Source organism: Phyllostomus discolor, chromosome 7, assembly GCF_004126475.2.
Source record: "Phyllostomus discolor isolate MPI-MPIP mPhyDis1 chromosome 7, mPhyDis1.pri.v3, whole genome shotgun sequence".
In the NCBI taxonomy this organism is placed as follows: Eukaryota; Metazoa; Chordata; class Mammalia; order Chiroptera; family Phyllostomidae; genus Phyllostomus; species Phyllostomus discolor.
The window spans coordinates 50450670-50470999 of record NC_040909.2 but is presented as its reverse complement, the minus strand read 5'-3'; the positions used below and the strand labels follow the sequence as shown (position 1 = coordinate 50470999).

General features: G+C 45.5%; 1 protein-coding gene across 1 annotated transcript in view; it reads left to right on the top strand.

Moving 5' to 3' along the window:
- The window catches only part of ARHGEF3 (Rho guanine nucleotide exchange factor 3), a 320037-nt gene that overhangs the window by 32454 nt on the left and 267253 nt on the right, over positions 1–20330 (top strand). The window contains exon 2 of the mRNA XM_036030937.1: positions 3903–3995. Coding sequence (XP_035886830.1) covers positions 3952–3995 — 44 coding nt within the window. The 5' untranslated portion in view covers positions 3903–3951. The remainder of the gene's footprint in view (positions 1–3902; positions 3996–20330) is intronic.

The following is a 20330-nucleotide window of genomic DNA, read 5'->3' as shown; positions in this document are numbered from 1 at the left end:
TCTTCCCCCCAGTGCCTCCTCACTATACCCACCATCCTGACAGCTAACAGTTGGGGCAGTTTTACCTGGGTCTTCCCTTTCTGCAGACAGACTCATGTAGCAAGTATTCTTGTGTTTGGTGTCTTTGGCTCAGCATCGGCTTGTGAGAGTCATCCTTGCTGTTACATGCAGCTGTAGATTGTCTGTTCTCATTGCTGGGTATCACCATCATTTGTTTCATTCACTCTACAGCTGATGAGCATTTGGGTCACTTCTGGTTTGGGGCTGGAGGTAGGCCAAAAATGCCCCCTAATCCCTGGTCACAGGTGCCACTCACTGGCAATGCCTGTGCCTGTGTTACCTTGCGTGGCAAAACTAAGGGTCCTGACAAGGGAAGGTGATCCTGAATTACGTAGTTGGGCCCAGTGTGGTCACAAGGATCATTAGAAGAGGGGTGCAGGAGGGTCTGGTTCAGAGAAGGAGATGTGACCAGAGGTGAGAGAGGAAAGAGATGTGCAGGTGCTACATTGCTGGCTCTGAAATGGAAGAAGGGGCCAGGAGCCTGGCAATGCAGGTGAGCTTTAGATACTGGAAAAGGGACAGGAATGGATTCTCCCCTAGAGCCTCTGAAAGGAATGCAGCCTGGCTGTCTCATTTTAGAACCATTTCTGAACTCCAGACCTATAAAACGATAAAGTTGTGCTGTTTTAGGCCACTGAGTTTGTGGTAATTTGTTTTTATGGCAGTAGGAAGCTAACACAGGGCTGTGTAGCACTAATGAGAACGTTCTAGAAAGTGCCTCTTGATGCATCTGTGTACCTAGCAGTAAATGAAGGTTGAGTAGTTATAGCCACGATCTTCTAGGTGGTTGAACCTATTTATGCTCCCACCAGCAGCAGGATGTGAGAGTTCTGGTTGCTTCACATCTTCACCACCACTTGGTGCTTCCTGAAAAGAACTGTATTTCAGTGAAGAATTAGCAGAACTTTATGTCCAATGGATACTTTGCAGGAGGTTGATGCTTAGCAATGCTGGCCAGTGCTGTTCTAGCCAGCCGAGGAGGGGAATGAGGAAGAGGTAGTGCCAGAGTTCCTAGCTGGGAAATACTGATGCACATTTAGATTAATACAGAACTTTCTGGCTGAAGAATTAGAACAGCATTTATTTCTGGAACTTTCTGATTAACCAAGGTGAGTGGTGGGTATTGTGACGTGAGAAAAAAACCTGTGACATTTAGCCAGCTCCTCAGAGTTTGAAAACTGCCTTACCAAGTGGTGTGACCTTAAACTAATCTCAGCTGCCTGCGGCTCTGGTTTTGCCATCTACCAAATGGGTGTGATCCCACCTTCCCTGGGGGACTGGGTGGGTGAGTGGAGCCTCTGGGTGAGAGCCTGGGCTTACTGCCCACAACTAGGAGGTGCTGAGTCAGCGGTGGCTATGGTTGTTACCAACAAAGGTATTAAGCACATAGATTCCTTTTACAGAACTTGGCAATTTTGGATTCAGGGTGTTCAGGGGGCTAAGTGGCTGCCTGGAGAGGGATCTGGGAATATTGGCCACTTGGTTGGCATCCAGGGTGCGTAAGGTCAGGCTCATGGTCTACCTTTCTGGGCTTTATAAAGACACTGTGTCCCCACAGTTCTGAAACTGATTTAGAAATTATTTGTTCATTCGTTTGCTCATTCATTCATTCATTCATTCAGCTGTACTGAGCTTTACCATGCACATTATAATACTATTGTTAGGAACACAGATCCCGAGAACAAATGCCTGATTCAAGTCTTAGCTTTACCATTTGCTGTCTGTTTGACCTTTGAAGAAATCTTAACCTCTTTGTGCCCAGTTTCCTGATTCCTTAAGTGAGGCGCTATCTGCTGCTGCCTCCTAGGGCTGATGTGAGAATTGAATGAGTTAAGCCATGGGCCCTTGGGCATCCCTCAGTGTTGGGGTACAGAGCCAGGTACCCCAATGCCTGCCTCTAGCCATGGGACAAAGGGCAATGGTTTATTGATGGCTGCCCACAGGGTACCTTGTCTAATACCTAGAAGGAAAATCTGAATCCCTTGACCCACAAGGAGCTGGTGAGCCAGTAGAGAGCAGGCTCTGACATCTGACTGCTGCTTGGGAAATGTGACTATGCGGAGAGGCCCGCTGTTGATACCATTTTGGGACATAGTTGTGGAATACCTCTGTGGCAGTTCCTGGGTTGTAGAAGAGCTTGGTATGCTGTGCAAATGTGGCTTCCAGGCTTGGTGAGGCAGGCTGAGGTGTTCACAGCTGCAGAAGCAACTTGGGGGCGAGTTTCTTGCTTTCTCCCCTCTCCCTTCATAGTGGGGATGCAATGGCACCTCTGGGACTGAGCTCAAGTCCCACTACTCTTCCATCTCTCTTCCTTCCCGGATCCACATCTTCCCTTTTGCCTTGTTCTGAGCCCTCTGTAATGCGCATACCTCAGCTGATGAAGTTAAGGTCTGATGGAAGCCAGGTCAGTGGTACCAGACTGGGATCCAAATGCTAAAAATACCACATGGAGTGCTCTTTGCGAGTTAAAGGAGTAGTGTTGAAAGTTGTGGCTGGGGATTCTCCCCAGTACAGATTGTCCAACACCTTGTGTTGGGGTCCCAGGTATCTGGTCCTGCTCACCTGGATCTGAGAGTTAATCCAAATGGTGTTTTCATCTGGGAGAAGGCCAGACCCCCAATGAAGCATATGGCAGAGATTTGGCCAAGCTGGCCTGTGAGGCTCAGCAGTCAACACAGCCGATGAAGTGGAGCGGGGCATGAAGATCATGGTGTCAAAATTCCCCTGAACTCCCTTTCACTGAAGACGCACCAGGTTGGAGACCGACACACCATCCCACAATATGGTCTGCAAAACCTGTTCTTTTAGCGTTCAAACTGACAACTGTTTGGGTGATACCAAATGAAATAGGTGATTTGTGCTGAGATGGAAGAGAGAACCTCAGATATCTCAGACTCCCCTGGGGCAAATGCTCAGGGAGTGGAATAGTGGGTGGAATCCTCAACCCATTGGCAGGATCTCTCTCTAGCTCTGTCTCTGTCCCCAAGTCTTTCTTTTAGTCTTTGTCATTCCTAGCACATAGACTGAATCCTTACATGTACGTGGGTGCCATCTACATTTGAAGGGCGTTTTACCATTCCAAGTGGTCACTTTGTGAAATGAGGCTCAGCAGTCATACTTGTGGATCCCAGCATTTTTAATCCTGTCCTGTGTGCCCTACAGGCACTTGAGAGTCTTCACACTAGAAGATAATACACACTTATCAACTCCTTTGCATAACCTACTTGAAAATGCACATGGTTTTACCAAAATTGTAACAAAAAATAGTTTGGCTTCACCTGTCTCCATAGACACAGCATGCCCCAAGCACCAAATAACCAAATCCATCTCAGAGGGGTTTCAGTGAAAATACTTAATCATTGTGCCACTGGGGTGAGAGTTAAGAAGCCATGAAAACAGGACCCAATGCAACAGTGGCTGAAAGAACAAGGTGAGAAGGTGGCCATGCTCCACACAGTCACAGACCCAGGGGCCATCTATCTTGTTGCTCTGTTATTTCCAAGAGCATTGTCATCATCTGCATGGTCAGAGCTGAGTTCCAGCCAGTGGGAGCCGTAGGGTGAGGTATGCCCATTTCTTAAGACCTGGAAAGGGAACTGGCACATATCATCTCCTCTCACATCTCTTTGGGAATTCAATTCCTGGCTGTGCCTAGTTGCAGTGATGCCTGGGAAATGCAGTCCCTGTTAAAACTTGAATAACTGTGGGGGAAGGGGAGAATGGATTTTGATGGACACTGAATAGCCTTTCACCTACTCCCCTTTATGTATTTAATGCAAATCATTGTGTGTTTATAACATAAATGCACCCAGGTATAAATGTTGTTTGTTATTCTTTTTTAGAAAGAAAACCTGGGCCTGCCCAGCTGTGTCTGTGGACAAGTCCCCAGTAATGAATGAGTGTGTCTTCAGAGGAATGGAAGAACACAAGGAAAGGTAAAAATATCTTTAAAAATTGAATTAAAAGTTTTGAAAATAGATTTTTTGATTTTAGGGTGGAAGAGAGAGAGAGAAAGACATTAATGTGAGAGAGAAACATTGATTGGTGGCCCCTCATATGCACCCCAACCTGGGATGGAACCCACCACCTAGGCATGTGCCCCGACCGGGCATCAAACACCCAGCTTTTTGGTGTACAGGATGATGCTCTAACCAACTGAGCCATACCGGCCAGGGCTTAAAATTTCTCTTACATGCAACAATTAAATGCAATGCCAAGCTTTGTCTTTGCCTGTATAAGTCTGTGGAGGCTATAAAAAATTTAGAGATAGCCAAATTTCATGTGTCCCAATTAATATCTCTAATTTCTGACACTAGAAGAGAGACACCTTTGAGATACCTTTGTTAAGTATGAGGGGATTTTTCTAGGATTTGGAAGGAAGAGTTGGTATAAATAGAACTGATGTATTGTAAAATTAAATACTTGATTCCAAAAACCTTGGACATCGGTTCTGGCAAACTGTGGACACCTGGTCCGATGTGCAGTGTCTACACATCGGTGTGTGGCCCTCCCTCCCAGACAAGGCAAAGGCAAACACTTCCTCTTGGCAGGGTCCTCCCTTCCTTTCTTTTTTCTTTCTTTCTGTTCTTTAAATATGGGCAGTAATACTGTGGTTGTTGATCTATTTTGTAACCTTTTAAAATAATTTAATTATATGTCTTAAAATGTTTTCAAGACAGTAATGTGTAATATGAGAATCTTCCTGTTTATTGAGCTGTTTTCCTGCTGGTATGGGTGGGCAGGTTCTGTTTTTTGCCTTTATAACACTGTCTTGATATGCTTCTGGTATATGCCTCCTGAACACGTGGACAGACTGTTTTCGTAGGTGGTTACTGAGGAGTGAAGTTGTTGGGTCATCCTGCGTATGTATTTAAGATCTTAGACACTGCCAAATTGTTCTGTAAGGGGCACCTTGTCAACAGGATACCAGCTTTCCTGCTTGCCTCCTGCCACACCTCTGCTCTTGATGCTTTTCATTTTAACCAGTCTGCTGTTGAGCAGTGGCCTCTCTCTGTGACTGTAATTTTCTCCCCCTTCTCTTTACTCTGGGGAAGTTCATCTTCTCAGGTCTCTGTTACCTGGTTTCATCTCCCAATGGCCCCAGTGAGCCTCTCTCCGCATAGGGACCCAGTGAGCTCTCCTGAGGCCCAGGGCATCTGGGCAGCCTTGGGCTTTCCCAGGGGGAGGTGCCACTTCATTTCTTTTCTGAGAGTGTTCAAGTGTGTTCTTCCAGGAGAGGTCATCACAGGAGTATCAGCTTCTCTTTTGATACATGAGAGGATTTTGAAGAGCCCTTGGTAGGATTTCTCTTTCAGGTTGTTTTATCTGCCACCACTACCACCATCACCCTCACTACTACCACCACTGTCACCATCAGCTCCATCACCAATACTACCATCACTACCATTATGACTACCACTATTACCACCACCATCACCACTTTCACCTCCACTACTGTCAGCACCACCACTGTCAGCACCACCATCACCACCACCTCTACTATCACCACCATAACCACCACCATCATCACCACTCACTTCTACCACCACCATCGGTACCACCTTTACCATCACCGCCACCATCAACACATCACCACCATCACCATCACTCACTTCTACCACCATCATCACTCTCACCACCACCACCACCATCACATCACTCCACCATCATCAAAAGCAACAATATGAGTATGTACCATGTGTTAGGCTCTGTGTGGGTCACTTAGCTTACTTATCTCATTTAATTCTCACAATGGTCCTATAAGTTAGGAACTTGTAATGTTAACCCCATTATGGCCACAGGTGACATTAGGACAGGAATTCATTTAAAACCAATCCCAACAGCAAAAAGAATAACAACAAAAACTCTGTCTCTCTGTGGAGCCTCAGCTCCTAGTTGTGGCTTTCACTTTAAGTGACTGACAGACTTCCACTTGCTGGGTAGTGAGTTCTCTATGTGGACGCAGATGTGCAGCCATCGCATCATGTTTGTGGTTGCCTTGACCACACTCCATTGTTGTTCCTCATCCAGGCCTTCCTGGAGGAGAGTGTAGGAACTGGGAGTTGTGGTTTTGGGTTCTTGTCCTCCTCCAGTATGTGAATGTGGACTCTTGCATAACACTAGCCCCTCTGTTCTGGGGTTCAGGGGGTAGCAGCCTCACTACATCCAAAGCACTTCTCTGGAAAAGAGGTTTTCCAGGTTGAGCATATTTGTCACAAGGAGAAAATCTACTTTATTAAGGTAAATCCACCCACTGAGCTGTGGGGGAGAGGTTCTTCATGTACTCCCCTGATCCCTGTCCTACCCTAAAATGTTTCACTTTAGGTCTGGTTCTAAAAGCAGGCAGAGTGTAACTTCAGAGGCCTTCCTGGGCACGCCCCACCTCATTACATTTCAGAGACCTAAATTCTAGAGCTAGGTTCCTTGTATCATTTCTTGTGTCTTCATCATTACAGTTTTAAGCAGCCTGGCTGCTTTAGTAGTAATTTAATACTAAGCTGTCTATGGGGTTATGCCAATGAATGTAATAAGGAGCCTACCCCATGTCCATATTGGGGAACACGCTTGAAATAATGGTAGAGTGTGAACTTGGTCCAAGTTCACAGAGACAACCTTGCTCTCAGGGCTCTGGGGTCTGGCTCTGACTCTGTGCACAACATCACAGCTGCCTCATTTGTGATTATCAGGAGACTGACCAGCTCTAGTTCCAAAACTAGAGCTTATTAGCAGACAGTGCCTTGAAGGACACTGGCCCTTTGGCCAATCAATTGATTATTCATTCAGTGGGCATTTATTGACTACTACTGTGTGCACCAGGGACAAAAATGAATTCTTAGGGAATCCCGAATTTTGCGGGTTGAGGAGGCAGCTGCATGTACTAGGAGCACTGGTTAAGTGGAAAACTTCAGTTCTTCATTGGTTAACGGGGACAATAATAGCATCTCCTGTGATGGGTTGTTGGGGCATGTCCTGAGTTAATCATAGTAAAGCACCTGGCATATAGTAAGCACCTGATAAAGGCAGCTGCTTTCCATTTTTGTTTATTTTTATTGCCACACAGAGTGAGGAACCCAGGAAGATTTTTCTATCAGGAGATGGTAGGCCCACACGTGTGTTTTAGAAAGGGCAATCAGGTACCTCAGTTTCTCATCCTCTATGTATTTATTGCTTTAGTGTCTACCTCCCCCACTGGACTGAGTTCCATGGAGCCAGATCTTCCCTGTATTGTTCATTTACTTCAGTGGTGTGCCTAGGACACAAAGCAAAATAGCCAAGGATGCAGATGTTGGCTTTTTGAATGGTGTAGCATTTTATTTTCATTAGGAACTTTAAAATATCGTTGTAGGCAAACACCTGGCTGTGTGACCTTGGGTACCTCTTTACTTTCTCAGATTCCTCATTGGCTTAAAAGAAAGGGGTTGGTTGATGAGTTTCCTTGCAATCCTAAAATTTTAGGTGTATTATTTAAAAAACTGTAAGCCCCATGAGGGCAGACAGGCTCTATGTGTCTTGTCATTGATTCCTCAGAGCCATGCTGGGAATAGAGTAGTCATTCACTAAACATTTGTTGAATGAATATGGACATGGGGTAGGCTCCTTATTACATTCATTGGCATAACCCCATAGACAGCTTAGTATTAAATTACTACTAAAGTAATTTAAAGAGTGTGCATGATCTTACTTGAGACACATGAAGTCCCTGTGAGGAAAATAATATTGTTTTATAGATGAGAAGCTGAGGTTTTGTCAGGCAAAGTGCTGGGCAGTGGTCTCATAGCAAAGAATGGAGAACCTACACACAGACTCAGCCTCCTGAACCCCACGTTCTGCTTCGTTATGGTTTTTCACCAAACCAAGTCTTTGTCTATCCTTGTACTGGCCAAAGGCACTAATTAGGACAGTGTCTTAGAGGATCCGCCAAGACGCCATTGAAAAAGCCCTTCAGTGAGCCCCACTAATCTTCTATACAGCCAGTGCTGATAATATCTGCTAATTTGGGGCACCTCCTAAGGGGATTTTGTATACATTGGCTCCAAATATCACAGCAGCTGAGCAGAATACACATTGTTTACTTCCGTTTTGTAGATGAAAAAAAAGTTTTAAATACCTGCCCCAACGTCACAGGTAATTATAGGGCTCAGACTTAAACTGGTGTCTTTGACTCTGTCTGTCAAGGGAGAAAGCCTGGCCTTCTCACCTCCCCCTTGCTTCAAGATCTCCTGTCTGGCATATTCCCAGTGTGATCGGTGCAGCAGCAGGTCACTTCTTTTGAGAGATGCCTCTGTGCACACTGACCTTTTATAGGTTCCTTTGGGTCCTGTGAGAAAGACCACATCAGACTGAGCTTAAGCCAGCAGTGCCCAAACAAGTTTGGCGAGAGTCCCCATTTTTTCCCTGAAATGCCTATTGATGTTTGAAGGAAACCATATCCTAAGGAGCAGACTGTGGGAATGCTGATGGAATGTCCAAGAAGTCACTGTGGAGAGGTGAAGTGCTTTGTCCCAGGTCGCAGGGGCTGGTGGATCCAAGAGTTAAGGCTATAGCCTCAGAACAGAAGCTCTCTCTCCCTTGTGCTGGGTTTCCAGCTTCTCAAGGTCGATAGCTGAACTTCTGGAGGCAGCAGGAAGTGGAGCAGGCGCCACACATCCCTTTGGGCAGTGAACAGAAAGCTAATAAAAATCAGTGAGCAAAACAACTCTGGCCTAAGGCTGAGATGCAAGAGAGCTGATAAGCAGATTGGGGAAGAGAACAACCAAGGAGGGGGGAGCTAACCCAGTCTAAAGGTGGCACAGATCAGCCTACCCCTGAGCACTAACGTAGTGCAGGACTCTGGGGCAAATCTCAACTTTGGGTACACACCTTCACATTGCCATGTAAAAATCACTATTTTCTAGCCACTCTCACAGGCTGAGAGCCTACTGTGTTCTGGGCCCTGCCTGGGCTAGAGGTGGGGGGTCTCACACCCCAGACGAGACCTTCCTTGCAGGAGAATGGAGTCTAACAGAGCTGGCACAAAGGAGGTGCTCAAAACACATGGGAAGAAATGAGCAGGCCAGAGATGATTTTTATTTTCAAAGAAGAAAGACACATTTGTGCAATCTGAGAGTGAAAGCCCTGCCTGGAAAGCTGAATCCCTTCTTTGGGCATTTTCCTCAAGTGTTTAAGGCTGCTGAGCTGTGATGGGATGTTAACTGACTGACTGACTGACCTACCAAACACATGCATATATGAGTGAATGGTGAACGAGTGAACAGACTTAACTTTTACATTCATCCAGCAGGGCTGGGTCCTCACAATCTGCCCATTTCAACACAAGCTCACTTATAGGAGGCTTTCCAAAACAGGGCAAGCACTTCTCCCCTCAAAATTCTCCTCTTTGAACATCAGAAATTTGCTTGCCTAATAACACCATTGCTGCACACCTGAGGACACTGAGGCACAGAGAGGCAATGTGATCCACCCATACTCACTGCTGGCAGCAGAAAACTGCTCTCCCCTGGGGCTTACTTTGCTAGAAATCCTGTGTTCTTGTGAATCAGCATGCAGAAGTACAAGTGGCAAGTAATGGTTGCTCATTCAACAAATACTGTGGGAATAAGTTTCCTCACAATAAAGTCACATGGTTAAGAGACAAAATGTCCATAAATCACAGGAGCAAAACTGTGTTCCTGCAGAGGGGCATGAGGTCTGTGGGAAGGGCTTCTGGGAAAGTGGGGTTGGCTTCCGGCGAGCTAGGGTCCTTCTCACTGGGAGGCTCGGGACCCTTGTCCTTATCTTACCCCTCCACGTGTCAGTTCAGAGATATGAGTGAGCACCTACTGTGTGGCAGACACCACCTGACTGGTTTTCATCTGATGGGAACCTTTATCTTACTTCCTTGTAGATGGGAACTCAGAGTCCCTCTGCAGAGTGGGGAGCAGCTGCTGTGGCTGCCCAGGGGTAGGGCTGGGCTTAGGCCAAGATAACTCACTGAAGCGCAGAGAATGGGTATGCTAGTCTCATTGGGAGCGCCTGTAGGCAATCTCCTCACAGGGTGGCCCTGGTGACAAGGGAACTGCAAGTAGGATGTTAGGGGAGGTGGAGATCCTGGTGTGGTTGTTGGAGTTTCCAAGTCTCAATCTACCATCTGTGAAGGTAGATAGCAGTGGACTTAGGTCTTAAAGTTGATGTGAAGGTTCGGTGTGGTAAGAAAGGCTTAGTTATAGTCACTGGGCATCTAGCTAACACTCAGCATATTAGTTTGTTATCAGCCTGTAAATCATTCTTCTACCAACCACAGAGCCAAGAGGAGCTGTTAGAACACATGCCCTCTACTTTCCTATGACAACCACTATCGTGTGGTGATCACTTTTTCAAAAAAACTGTTTAGTAATTATTTGAGCACCTACCACGTGCTCAGCACTCTGTCAGGTGCCCTGGGGATACAGTCAGATGTGGACGGAGCTTACAGTCTAGAGGGGAAGATGCATGCATGTACTGGGACACAGAAGGGCTTAGAGAAGGGCCTAGCAGGGTCTGGCACTCAGCGTGTAGCTGGGAAATGTTTTAACGCACACAAACTGGAGGGACTCAAAAGGGCGCAGCACTGTGAGGTGGCACCAGGAAACACAACTCGTGGGGCACAGCAGGTGGGAAAAGAGTGTCTTTGAGGGTTTTGTCCCTTGTCCACATTCATCTGGGAGCGGAAGCTCCCCTGGCCTCTGCCCAGTGGACAGATGGTGGTGGGTGAAAGGCAGCATCTGTCCTGATGCTGAGTTGTGCGGGTCAGAGAACATGTGTGTAAGTCTCCCTCCCAGGGAATCGGATAGAAATTCCTGCCGGGCATTGCACTTTGCCTGGAGCTAGATCAACCTTTTCAACTCTGAGGGCCAAGAAACCGACTTGGAGAGCCGCATGAGGATGGGGATGGGGACGCGTGAACCCTGATGGTTGACATGCTCATTGGGCCCACAGAAGGGCAGAATTATCAAGATGCATTTATGAAGTGCTAGTTTTGTCTGGGATGTTCTGCTAGGGTGTGGATGGGGAGAGTCTAGAGACTTTTGTTCTTTAGGTGTGAGAAGAGGGTAAGAACTTGGGTTCGGGCTTTCCCGGGGATCACTGCTGGGACTTGAGCTGCGTGTGGCCTTTGACCACCTGTAGTTGTGGGTGTGTGCGATCTCTGAGCAGGAGCCAGTGTCTTCTTCAAGGCTGGGTGTGGATCAAGGGCCACTGTGTGCCAGGCACTGTGCTGTGCTCAGGGATAGATTTGTGACCAGGACAGGCAGGGGCCTGATATTAATCTAGTGGGGTCCCTGCCCTAGAGGGCTGTGCAGTCCACCTTATGGTTTTACAAGGGCAGGAAACTAAACAGGAACCATAAACAGGGTGAAAGGAGCCCTGAATAGGAAGGAGGGAGGCCTGAGGTCAAGTCTTGGTTTAGGGGCAGGATTAAGGGAAGGGAGAGGCTAAATTGGCATGTGTGGGGGATGAAAGCTCAAATTTGTAGTGTTTGTCTATTTCCATGATGCAAATATTCCTGCCATGGCTATCTTCAACCCACTAACACAGAGTCACTGTGGTGTGTGCCCCGTCGGCTCTCCCGGGGAGACCCAGCTTCAGCACAGCGCTGCAGGGGCCACTGCTCTGAGGCAGCTTCCTAATCGCTGGAGTGAGTGGGTGGGGCTGGACTACGTGAAATTCCTTGGTGGACTGGGGAGCATTACGTAAATGTAAAATGGTGAAGATTTCTCACAGCTTTGAAGTTTCATGACCAGCACTGGCTCCCAACTATGCTACTCAGGATCCACGGCCAAGAGCAGGGTGTGTTATTCTGATCTGTTTATAACCCCCTTTTGAAAAACTGCTTCAAGAAAATGTAAATCTTTTCTTTATTCCAAAAACGAATAACAAATTACTTATAGAAAACTTAGGAATTACAAGCAATTGAAAGAAAGAAGTAGATTTTTGTCCTTTGAATAGAATCATTAGATATGATTTTTTAAAATTGGAGTAAACTTGACATGTAATACTACATAAATTTAAGGTACATAGCATGTTGCTTTGATGCATTTACATATTGTGATATGGTTGCCGTTGTAATGATATTTAGCACATGACATACTTACAGTACGTTATTGTCTATGTTGAATATACTGTACGTTAAATATCTTTTGGTTGCGATCTCGTCGCTCCCTTAGACCCACCCTCTCATTTGCCAGTGAGGAACCTGCCCGGAGGGGGATGTGTGATAGTAGCAGAGGTGGAGTTAGAGCCTGGGTGTCCTGCAGCCTTGAGTGACCGCGGTGGATTTTTTTTTTTTTCTATCTGTAAATTCAAACAAGTGAGAAAAGTTTTCCTCAATTCCTGACTCCCCCCACCCCCACTTTACTTATTGTCCCGTGCCCCCAGGTCGCTGCAGTCCTCCTCTCTTCGGTGTGTGATCACATGCCCAGGACTTTTCCATGGAAACTCACTTTCGAAATCTCCACCCCCATGTAGCTACTGTTTTAGTTTTGGTAGTTTAGGGTTTTTAATGTATTTTTTCCCAATTTTTAATTTTCAGTGTTGTTCTAATCACCATCTTGTTATGTTTCTTACTTGTCAATCATTTCTTGTTACATTATCTTCACGTGCACACAAAGGGCTGTATAATATCTCCTTCACTTAGCAAGTGTTTGTTGAATGACTACTGTGTGCCCTGCGCTGTGAATGAGTGAGCAGGAACTGAACGCTGTCCTGCCTGCACAGAGGTTCCGATTACTAGGCAACCTCTGTAACCTCATAATCACACTGATGTTCTGTGGGTTATGGTGATGGAGTTGGGGGCGAGTTTTAATAACCTGTTCTGTTTCCCAAAGCAAATTAAAGAACGGAGGTTTCAACTCTCTAATGAAATCTGGGGATGCTTTCCTGAGTGGGGGGTGGTGAGCATCCCAGGTGGAGGGCACACTTTCCCCTTGTGTGGAAAGTGAAAAAAAGTATCATAAAACTACTAGTATTGTAAAGGAATGTCATGCTCATGGGCAGTAGGTATGTTTTGAGTTCTGAAATGATCAGGATGCTAGTCACCAGTTAAACACCTAACAGCCCCTTTCTGTGTGTCCTTTACCTGTTTATGATATGTTATCAAAGGAACTACATTTTACATTGTAGTTTTCTACCCAACTGTAGACTTGGAAAATTTGCAAACCTATAGAAAAGTTACCAGAACAGTATTTTCTTCACCTAGATTTTGTTTGAACATTTTGCCCCATATGATCTGTGTGTGTATATGCACATACTCACTTTTCCCCCTGAACCATCTAGAAACAAGTTGCAGACATTCTGACACTTTACCCCTAACTACTTTGGCCTATACTTCTAAAAATAGCAAAATTCTCCTACATAACCACCTGGTATTATCTGCCTCTGTAAATTTATAGTAATTTTAGAATATCTACTAATATCCAGTTCATGTTCAAATGCCCTCAGTTGTGACAAAACACCTTTTGCAGCTCAACTCCCTCAACCCCCACCCACCCATCCGGGGACCATTGTTGGCTGAAGTGTTGCATTTGGTTGTATGTCTCTCTGTTCCCATCCATCCAGGGCAGGGCCTTCCCTTGTCTCTGTACACTCTGACACTGGCATTTAAAGAGCCATATCGCCATTCTGGGTTTGTCTGCATGTGTCCTCATGGTGCTGCCCACCTTGTTCTCTGTCTGTCCTCTCTCACGAATGTCAAGTGAAGCCCAGAGGCTGGAGTCGGTTCAGGAACAACATTTCCAGTGATCAGGCCTCACTGGCGACATTGTCCCCCCACTAAGGTCAGGATGGCCCATGGTTGCTGACACTGAGTTGACACCTGGTTAAGACCAGAGCCTGCATTGTGTTTTGGCTTAGACCTGGTAGAGACGTTATAGTGACCATAATTCTAACACATGTTGGGAAGGAAAGGCCTTTGTAATAAAAAATTCTCTCTCACCCCAAACACAGGGCATGATTGGTTTTTTTTAAATTACAGAAACAAGTCATATGTAAGTACACCTTTGACATTTTTGTTTATTCGTTTAAGACTTTCAAACAAAATTGAGTCTGTTTGCTATCGACCTTATAGGCATGTGCATGCTAAGGGAGACATTTCAGAGAAAATCTTCACGCTTTTTTTAAAAACATGTCTCCTCTTTTAATAGACCCAGGTCAGGTTTGGCTAGAATGTGCTTTATGTAGCAGCCTCCAATACCCTGTTTATAACATTCAGGTAGAAGCAAGGCCTTCTCAAGGGTAGAATGTCATGGTGGAAGGGAACTTTTGAGAGTGACAGATTGCCCAAGTGTTTTGAGTGTGCACAAGAGTGAGCATGTCCATATGTGCTGCTATTGTCTCAAAGGAGCCGGAATGGTGAGTCAAGGTGCCAAGAATAGTCTCACATGTGACACAAAGAAATGAACCCTGTGCCAATTTGGGGAAGGTGTGATTTAAGTTAAAATCAAGGAAATCTATCTTGAGTGCCTGCTTGGTGCCAGGCATTGTGCTGGGCGCTGTGAATGGCACAGACTGGCTCCTGTGAGCCTTATAGTCTGGAGGGAACAGACCTAAACATGCCAATCCCAGGGCTGTGAGTGTACAGCAGGGAAGTCTGAGGAGCTGGGGGAACTGGGGATGGACCTAACATTTCCCAAGAGGGGTAGTAATCAGAAAGTGCAAGCATGCACAGCCAGGTAAAAATGAGCCATGGGGCACAGATACAGAAAACAGACTGATGGTTGCCAGAGGGGAGAGGGGTAAGGGCTCTGGGTGGAAGAGGAAGGGATTAAGAAGTGGTAGTCACAAAGTAGTCCTGGAGATGTAAAGTACAGCATAGGGAATATAGTCAATAACATTGTAATAACCATATATGGTACCAGGTGGGGGTACTTGAAATATTAGGGGGATCACTGTGTAAAGTATATGATTGTTTAACCACTATGCTGTACATCTGAAATTAATACGAAACTATATTGAATGTAAACTCTAATTGAAAAATAAAATTAAAAAATAAAAAAAGAGAGAAGAGTCATATGAAAAGAACAGCATGTGCAAAGAACCTGTAGCCAAGGAGATCACAGTGTACTGGAAGAAGAGACAGCAGCTCAGTGCAACTGGATCATGGGATAGGGCAGGAGACTGGGAGGTGTCTGGGCTGGGGCACTGCATGAACCCTGTGAGCTTTGGTAGTAAAGAGCTTAGATTGTCCTAAGCTCCCAGGAGGCCCCTGAAGCATTTTAAGTAGGGGAGCAACATGATCAAATTTGCATTTGGAGTAAAGACCTCTGGATGAGTGGGGAAAAACATCTGGAGGGAGACCAAACTTTGGAGAGGGACCCATTGGGCTTACCCAAGTGACTGGGGAATGAGGAGTTTCAGGAGATGGGCTCCTCAGTCAGCAGGGATGGTTGAGTCATGGCAAGATAAACACCTGGTTTGATGGGTCTGTGTTTGTTTAGAGCTGTGATGGGCATTTCAAGCATTCTACCAGAATTCATGCAGGCAGAGAAGGGGGAAAGTGACAGAAAGCAAGAAGGAATGTGTTTTAGAATAATCATTTATGTTGGCTCAGTTGCCATCATTTTCATAGTTTGTTGTTTTTTTTTGTATATAGGAAAGCTATTGACTTATAGCCTCTTTTATTGATGTTGATTAATATTATGAAATTGTCCTACTGGTTCTAATCATTTTTCAGATCTTATTTTATTTTTTATGGGAAGGAATTTTTCCAGACATATAATCACATCATTTGCAAGTTAATAAAATTTCATTTCCTCTATCTTTCCAATTGGTAGAAAAACATTTTAAATTTGTCTAATTGGATGGCAAAAGCTTCCTGAATAGTGGTAAACAATTGTGATATTAGGGTCATTTTTGACTTGTACTGACTTCAGTGTGGAAGTGCTCTAACGTTTCCCCTGAAATGTGATGTTAGCTTTTGGTTTGAGCTCATCTCTCTTAAGGAAGTTTCCCTCTCTTCCTAGTTTGTTAAGAGATTTTTGATTTTTTATTATTTTTTCCTTGTTGACAACTTATTTATTCATTCATTCCACAAACATGTTCAAGCCTATTTACTATGTGCTGGTAATCTTTCTATGTGCTGAAGATACAACAAAGAACAAAACAGGCAAAAATCCCACTTGTACAGAGTTGATACACAAATGGGAAAGAAAATAAGCAAATAAATGTATAAAATATATAGTATTTTGAATGATGATGTTGCCATACAAATAACGCTGTGGGAGGCAGTTAGACATGAGCAGAGCAAGGACGATAGCCCACCTCCCGAAGGTCACCAGGGTGGAAAGCCCCGGGTGCCTGGCAACGGGCAAAACTGGGATCACAAGGACCTTGTCCCCAGGTTGACATTTTTTCCCCTAGTGTATCCCTCACTCACTGGTCATACAGTTTAGGCCCCTTGACCTTTCTGGTCATGCAGTTTGGACCCTCCCCTGACCTTTTTTCCCCTAGCGTGCTGGTAGTCCTGCTGGTTGGATCCCCTTAGAGGGAAATAAACAAGGGGGCCAGAGAACAGCCCTTAGGCATTAAGCCCCTGGACAATGAGGTTCTGATCCACATCAGGTACATCTGGGCCTAACTTATGTTTAGCTCCAGGGCCAGAAAAGCAGCAAAACCAGACAACTGACGCCCTGGCTGACACTGAAGCCAGCTGCATTGACTAAACCAAGGGATGTTTTAAAAAGCAGAAATAGCCCCATCCACCAAAAGGTTATGGGTTCCACCCCTGGTTGGGTCACTTAAGGGAAGCAGCTGATCGATGTGTCTCCCTCACATCAATGTTTCTCTCCCTCCCTCTACCTTCCTCTCTATCTGAAATCAATAAACATATACTTGGGTGAGGATTTTTAAAAAGTAAGGAATAACTGTTGAAATTCAACAAGATCAGCATCTAAGGAGCCATGTATATTTTTCTTTTGTCTGTTAATGAGATGAATAATATTGATAGATTTCCTAATATTGTCTGATCCTTGCATCCCTAGAGTGAATCACATTTGGTTGTGCTCTAAATTCTTTTGATAAAAAAGTATTTTAAGCTACTTGCCATCATTTAAATTAATGCCCTATGAATATGCTGTTGGTTTAGTCTGTGGCTTGTAGTGAATGTTGACAGGATAGCCTTACTTCAGTTTGAGAAGTCAGAGCCAGAATGGTGAACGACTCATTCATTCATTACGTCAACACACCATCGTCAAATGCTTGATATGTGCCAAACACAGATGGATGGCCTCCAGTGCCCGTGTAACTCAGAGACCTCTTGGTTCCAGGCAGTGGTTCCATTGGTCAGGATTTGTTGCTGTTGAAAATGGCAGAAAACTGTACTTGAACAACAATTAAAATAAAAAAAGAAGAAAATGGCAGAAACAATTGGCATTTGGATTAAGCAGCATAGGGAATGTAATGGCTCATATAAATGGAAGTCCCAACAGTAGGTAGCTTCAGGCATGGTTGGACTCGGGGGCTTCATGTCATTAAGCCTTGGACTTGCTCTTTCCTTATTTGGCCCTGCTTTCTTCTGTATTGGCTTTGCTCCCAGAACGGCTTACTCCATGTGATACCTCCCAGAGCTCTAGGCTGACATTCTGCCACAGCTGTGGAGTGAGAGTTTATCATTCGCACTTGTTCCAAAAGGACTTCCCACGTACACTCATAGTTGTTCAGCCCGGGCCACATGCTGTCTCCTATGACTTGACGGTGGGGGGATAAGGTCAGTCTCACCTGGACTCATGGACTGAGAGTGAAGGAGGGGTGGTTCCCCAGTGGGAAGGCCAGGTGCTGTTACCCACAAGCAAGGGGTCATATGCTGGGTGGCAGAAACACCCAATGTTTGTGCTGCCTGGGCCAGCAATGTCCTTTCTTCTGTGGCCCTCACTGTCCTTTTCCATGAGCGAGAGGGGAGGCTGCCAGGGGCCGTGATTCCTGACCCAATCTGAGGGCACAGAAAGTCAGTTGCAGAATCAGGATTCTAGGTCCCTACCTCAAGTTCTAGGCCTTATTTGCTCCATTGAATTAAACATAGAAACAGGAGTGGAGAGTTAAAGCATTGGCTGGTCACCTTGAAACCTGGTTGTTCAATGAAGGATTTCCCTGGGCTCACCCTCACCCCTGACCTCTTAGCCAACATAATAATTCATCTTGCAGTTCTGTATTGTCCCCTTTACATAATGAACTGAGAAGGTAGACACTTTTAAAAGGGTGTCTTTGATGGGATGTGAGATATTTTTCATCAGGGTTCCCCAGCCCCCAGGGCTGAGAACCGTACCAGTCCAGGGCCTATTAGGAACTGGACCACAAGCAAGGCTGGCCTGAGCTCCACCTCCTGTCTCCCAACCAGCACCACAGTGAAGGAGTGAAACTCACCTGAGACTGCTGCTGGCCCCCCAAGTCCCCAGCCCTCCCCAGCCCATCTTCCGTGAAACCAGACTGTGGTGCCAAAAAGGTGGGGGACCACTGTTTTACGTGAAGCATTTATAGAAGCCTGGTCTGATTTATTATCTCTTCAAATTTTTTTTTCTTCTAATATTTATTGAGTTGTAAGTGTATGTGGTATGCGTGCCAACCCCAGAGCAAAGCTCGGTGAGTTTTTACATGGTTATGGCCCTCAGATCTAGGCATCCTATTCCAGCTTCTCCCCTAGCCCATTTTCCCTCCATTCCTCAACTCCTCCCAGAAGAACTGTGACTTACTCCCCACTGCCTGAGCTTAGGCTGCACCCAGGAACTCTCTCCTGGGTGTAGAGACCGAGACCAGGGGCAGACTTAGACACCTGCTCCTGAGGACTTGTGCTGTGAAGGGAGGAGGGGAGTTACCCTCCACGAGGGGATTCAGCCACCTGCGGAACTGTCCTCACTTCAGATGCCACAGGTGCCCATCAAGGGCCTGTCTTCTAATCGGGGTGCTAGAAGGCCCCCTATTCTCTTGCTCTTCTCTCACAAACTGAGACCCAGAAAAAGAAGAGATTTGCTGGAGGTCATGGACTAATATGAGCTGGTGGCCAGGCATATGGGCTGTGGCTACCAGCCGGCCCTCTGCTGCCGCCGCTGTCCCACTCAGTGATCCAGCTGGCTGAATTGTTCCACTTGGTCATTCTCACTCATTTCATCATACTCTTGATTTTTTTCCTGGAAAATCTTGAAATTCTGTGAGAAATGGAATATATAATAGAAAGAATGTAGATGCTGGACTAGGATATTCTTGGGTGCTAATTTCTCTCTGTGTTGTTACCTTGGGCAAGGATGTTAACCTGCCTGACCCTCGGTGTCTTTGTCTGTAAATAGGGTAATGCTAATACCAATCTCACAGGGTGGTTGTGAGGATTAAATGAGATGATGTGCATTACATGCTCGGCATACTGTCTGGAACTCATTGACTTTATATTTGTAAAGCCAGGCTATAGCCTTTCTTGGGGGGAAGATGAGGTATGACATAAAGGTAAGATGACAAATACCACAATCGCCCCAAAATGTAAACACTTTAGATAACTCTAATTTTACCATTCTAGATTAGTTTAGAAATGAACAATAGCATAGTATTTAAGAACACAAGCTCAGGAAAAAGACAGCTTTGGTTCAAATCCTGACCGTACCACTGTGTAACCTTGGACAAATTACTTAATTTCTCTGTGCTTTAGTTTCCTTGAGTATAAAATAAGGCTAAGAATAGGACTGACCTTATAGGGTAGCTCTGAGGATTAAATGAGATAATGCATATAACACACTTTCTTAGCCCAGTGACTTGCAATAAATGTGACATTACTATTATCTAATAATCACATTAATAATAATATGGCTTATTATTATTATTTCTCTTTGAATTTTAAATATCTTGATGGAAGTTTGCCTTGGTTTTCAGTTTGTACTCTTTGCACTAGCGCTTCACTGAAAGTTTTCTCCTGTGCCTGTTTGTCCTTGCGCTTGTGTTCCTAACGGAATTTGGGCGGAGAAGACTGGATGCTTGTGTTCGTAACGGAATTCAGGCAGAGAAGACTGGATGCTTGTGTTAATAACGAATTCGGGAAGAGAAGACTGAATGCTGGGGCAGCAGCATCCTCGAAGTTGCGGAAAGAGGTCAGCTCTTGAAGAAGCGTGAATGGGCCACTCTCCTGGGCCGAGTGTTTTGTCCATGGGGAACAATGTGTGGCTTTCATGGGTGACTCATCCTTGGGCAGCAGTGACCACATGATGGGGACAGCAGAATGGAGTTCAGTCCCACATGTGCCCAGAGGGAGTTGGTCCTTGCGCCATGGGGGCTGGTGGGGCAGGGAG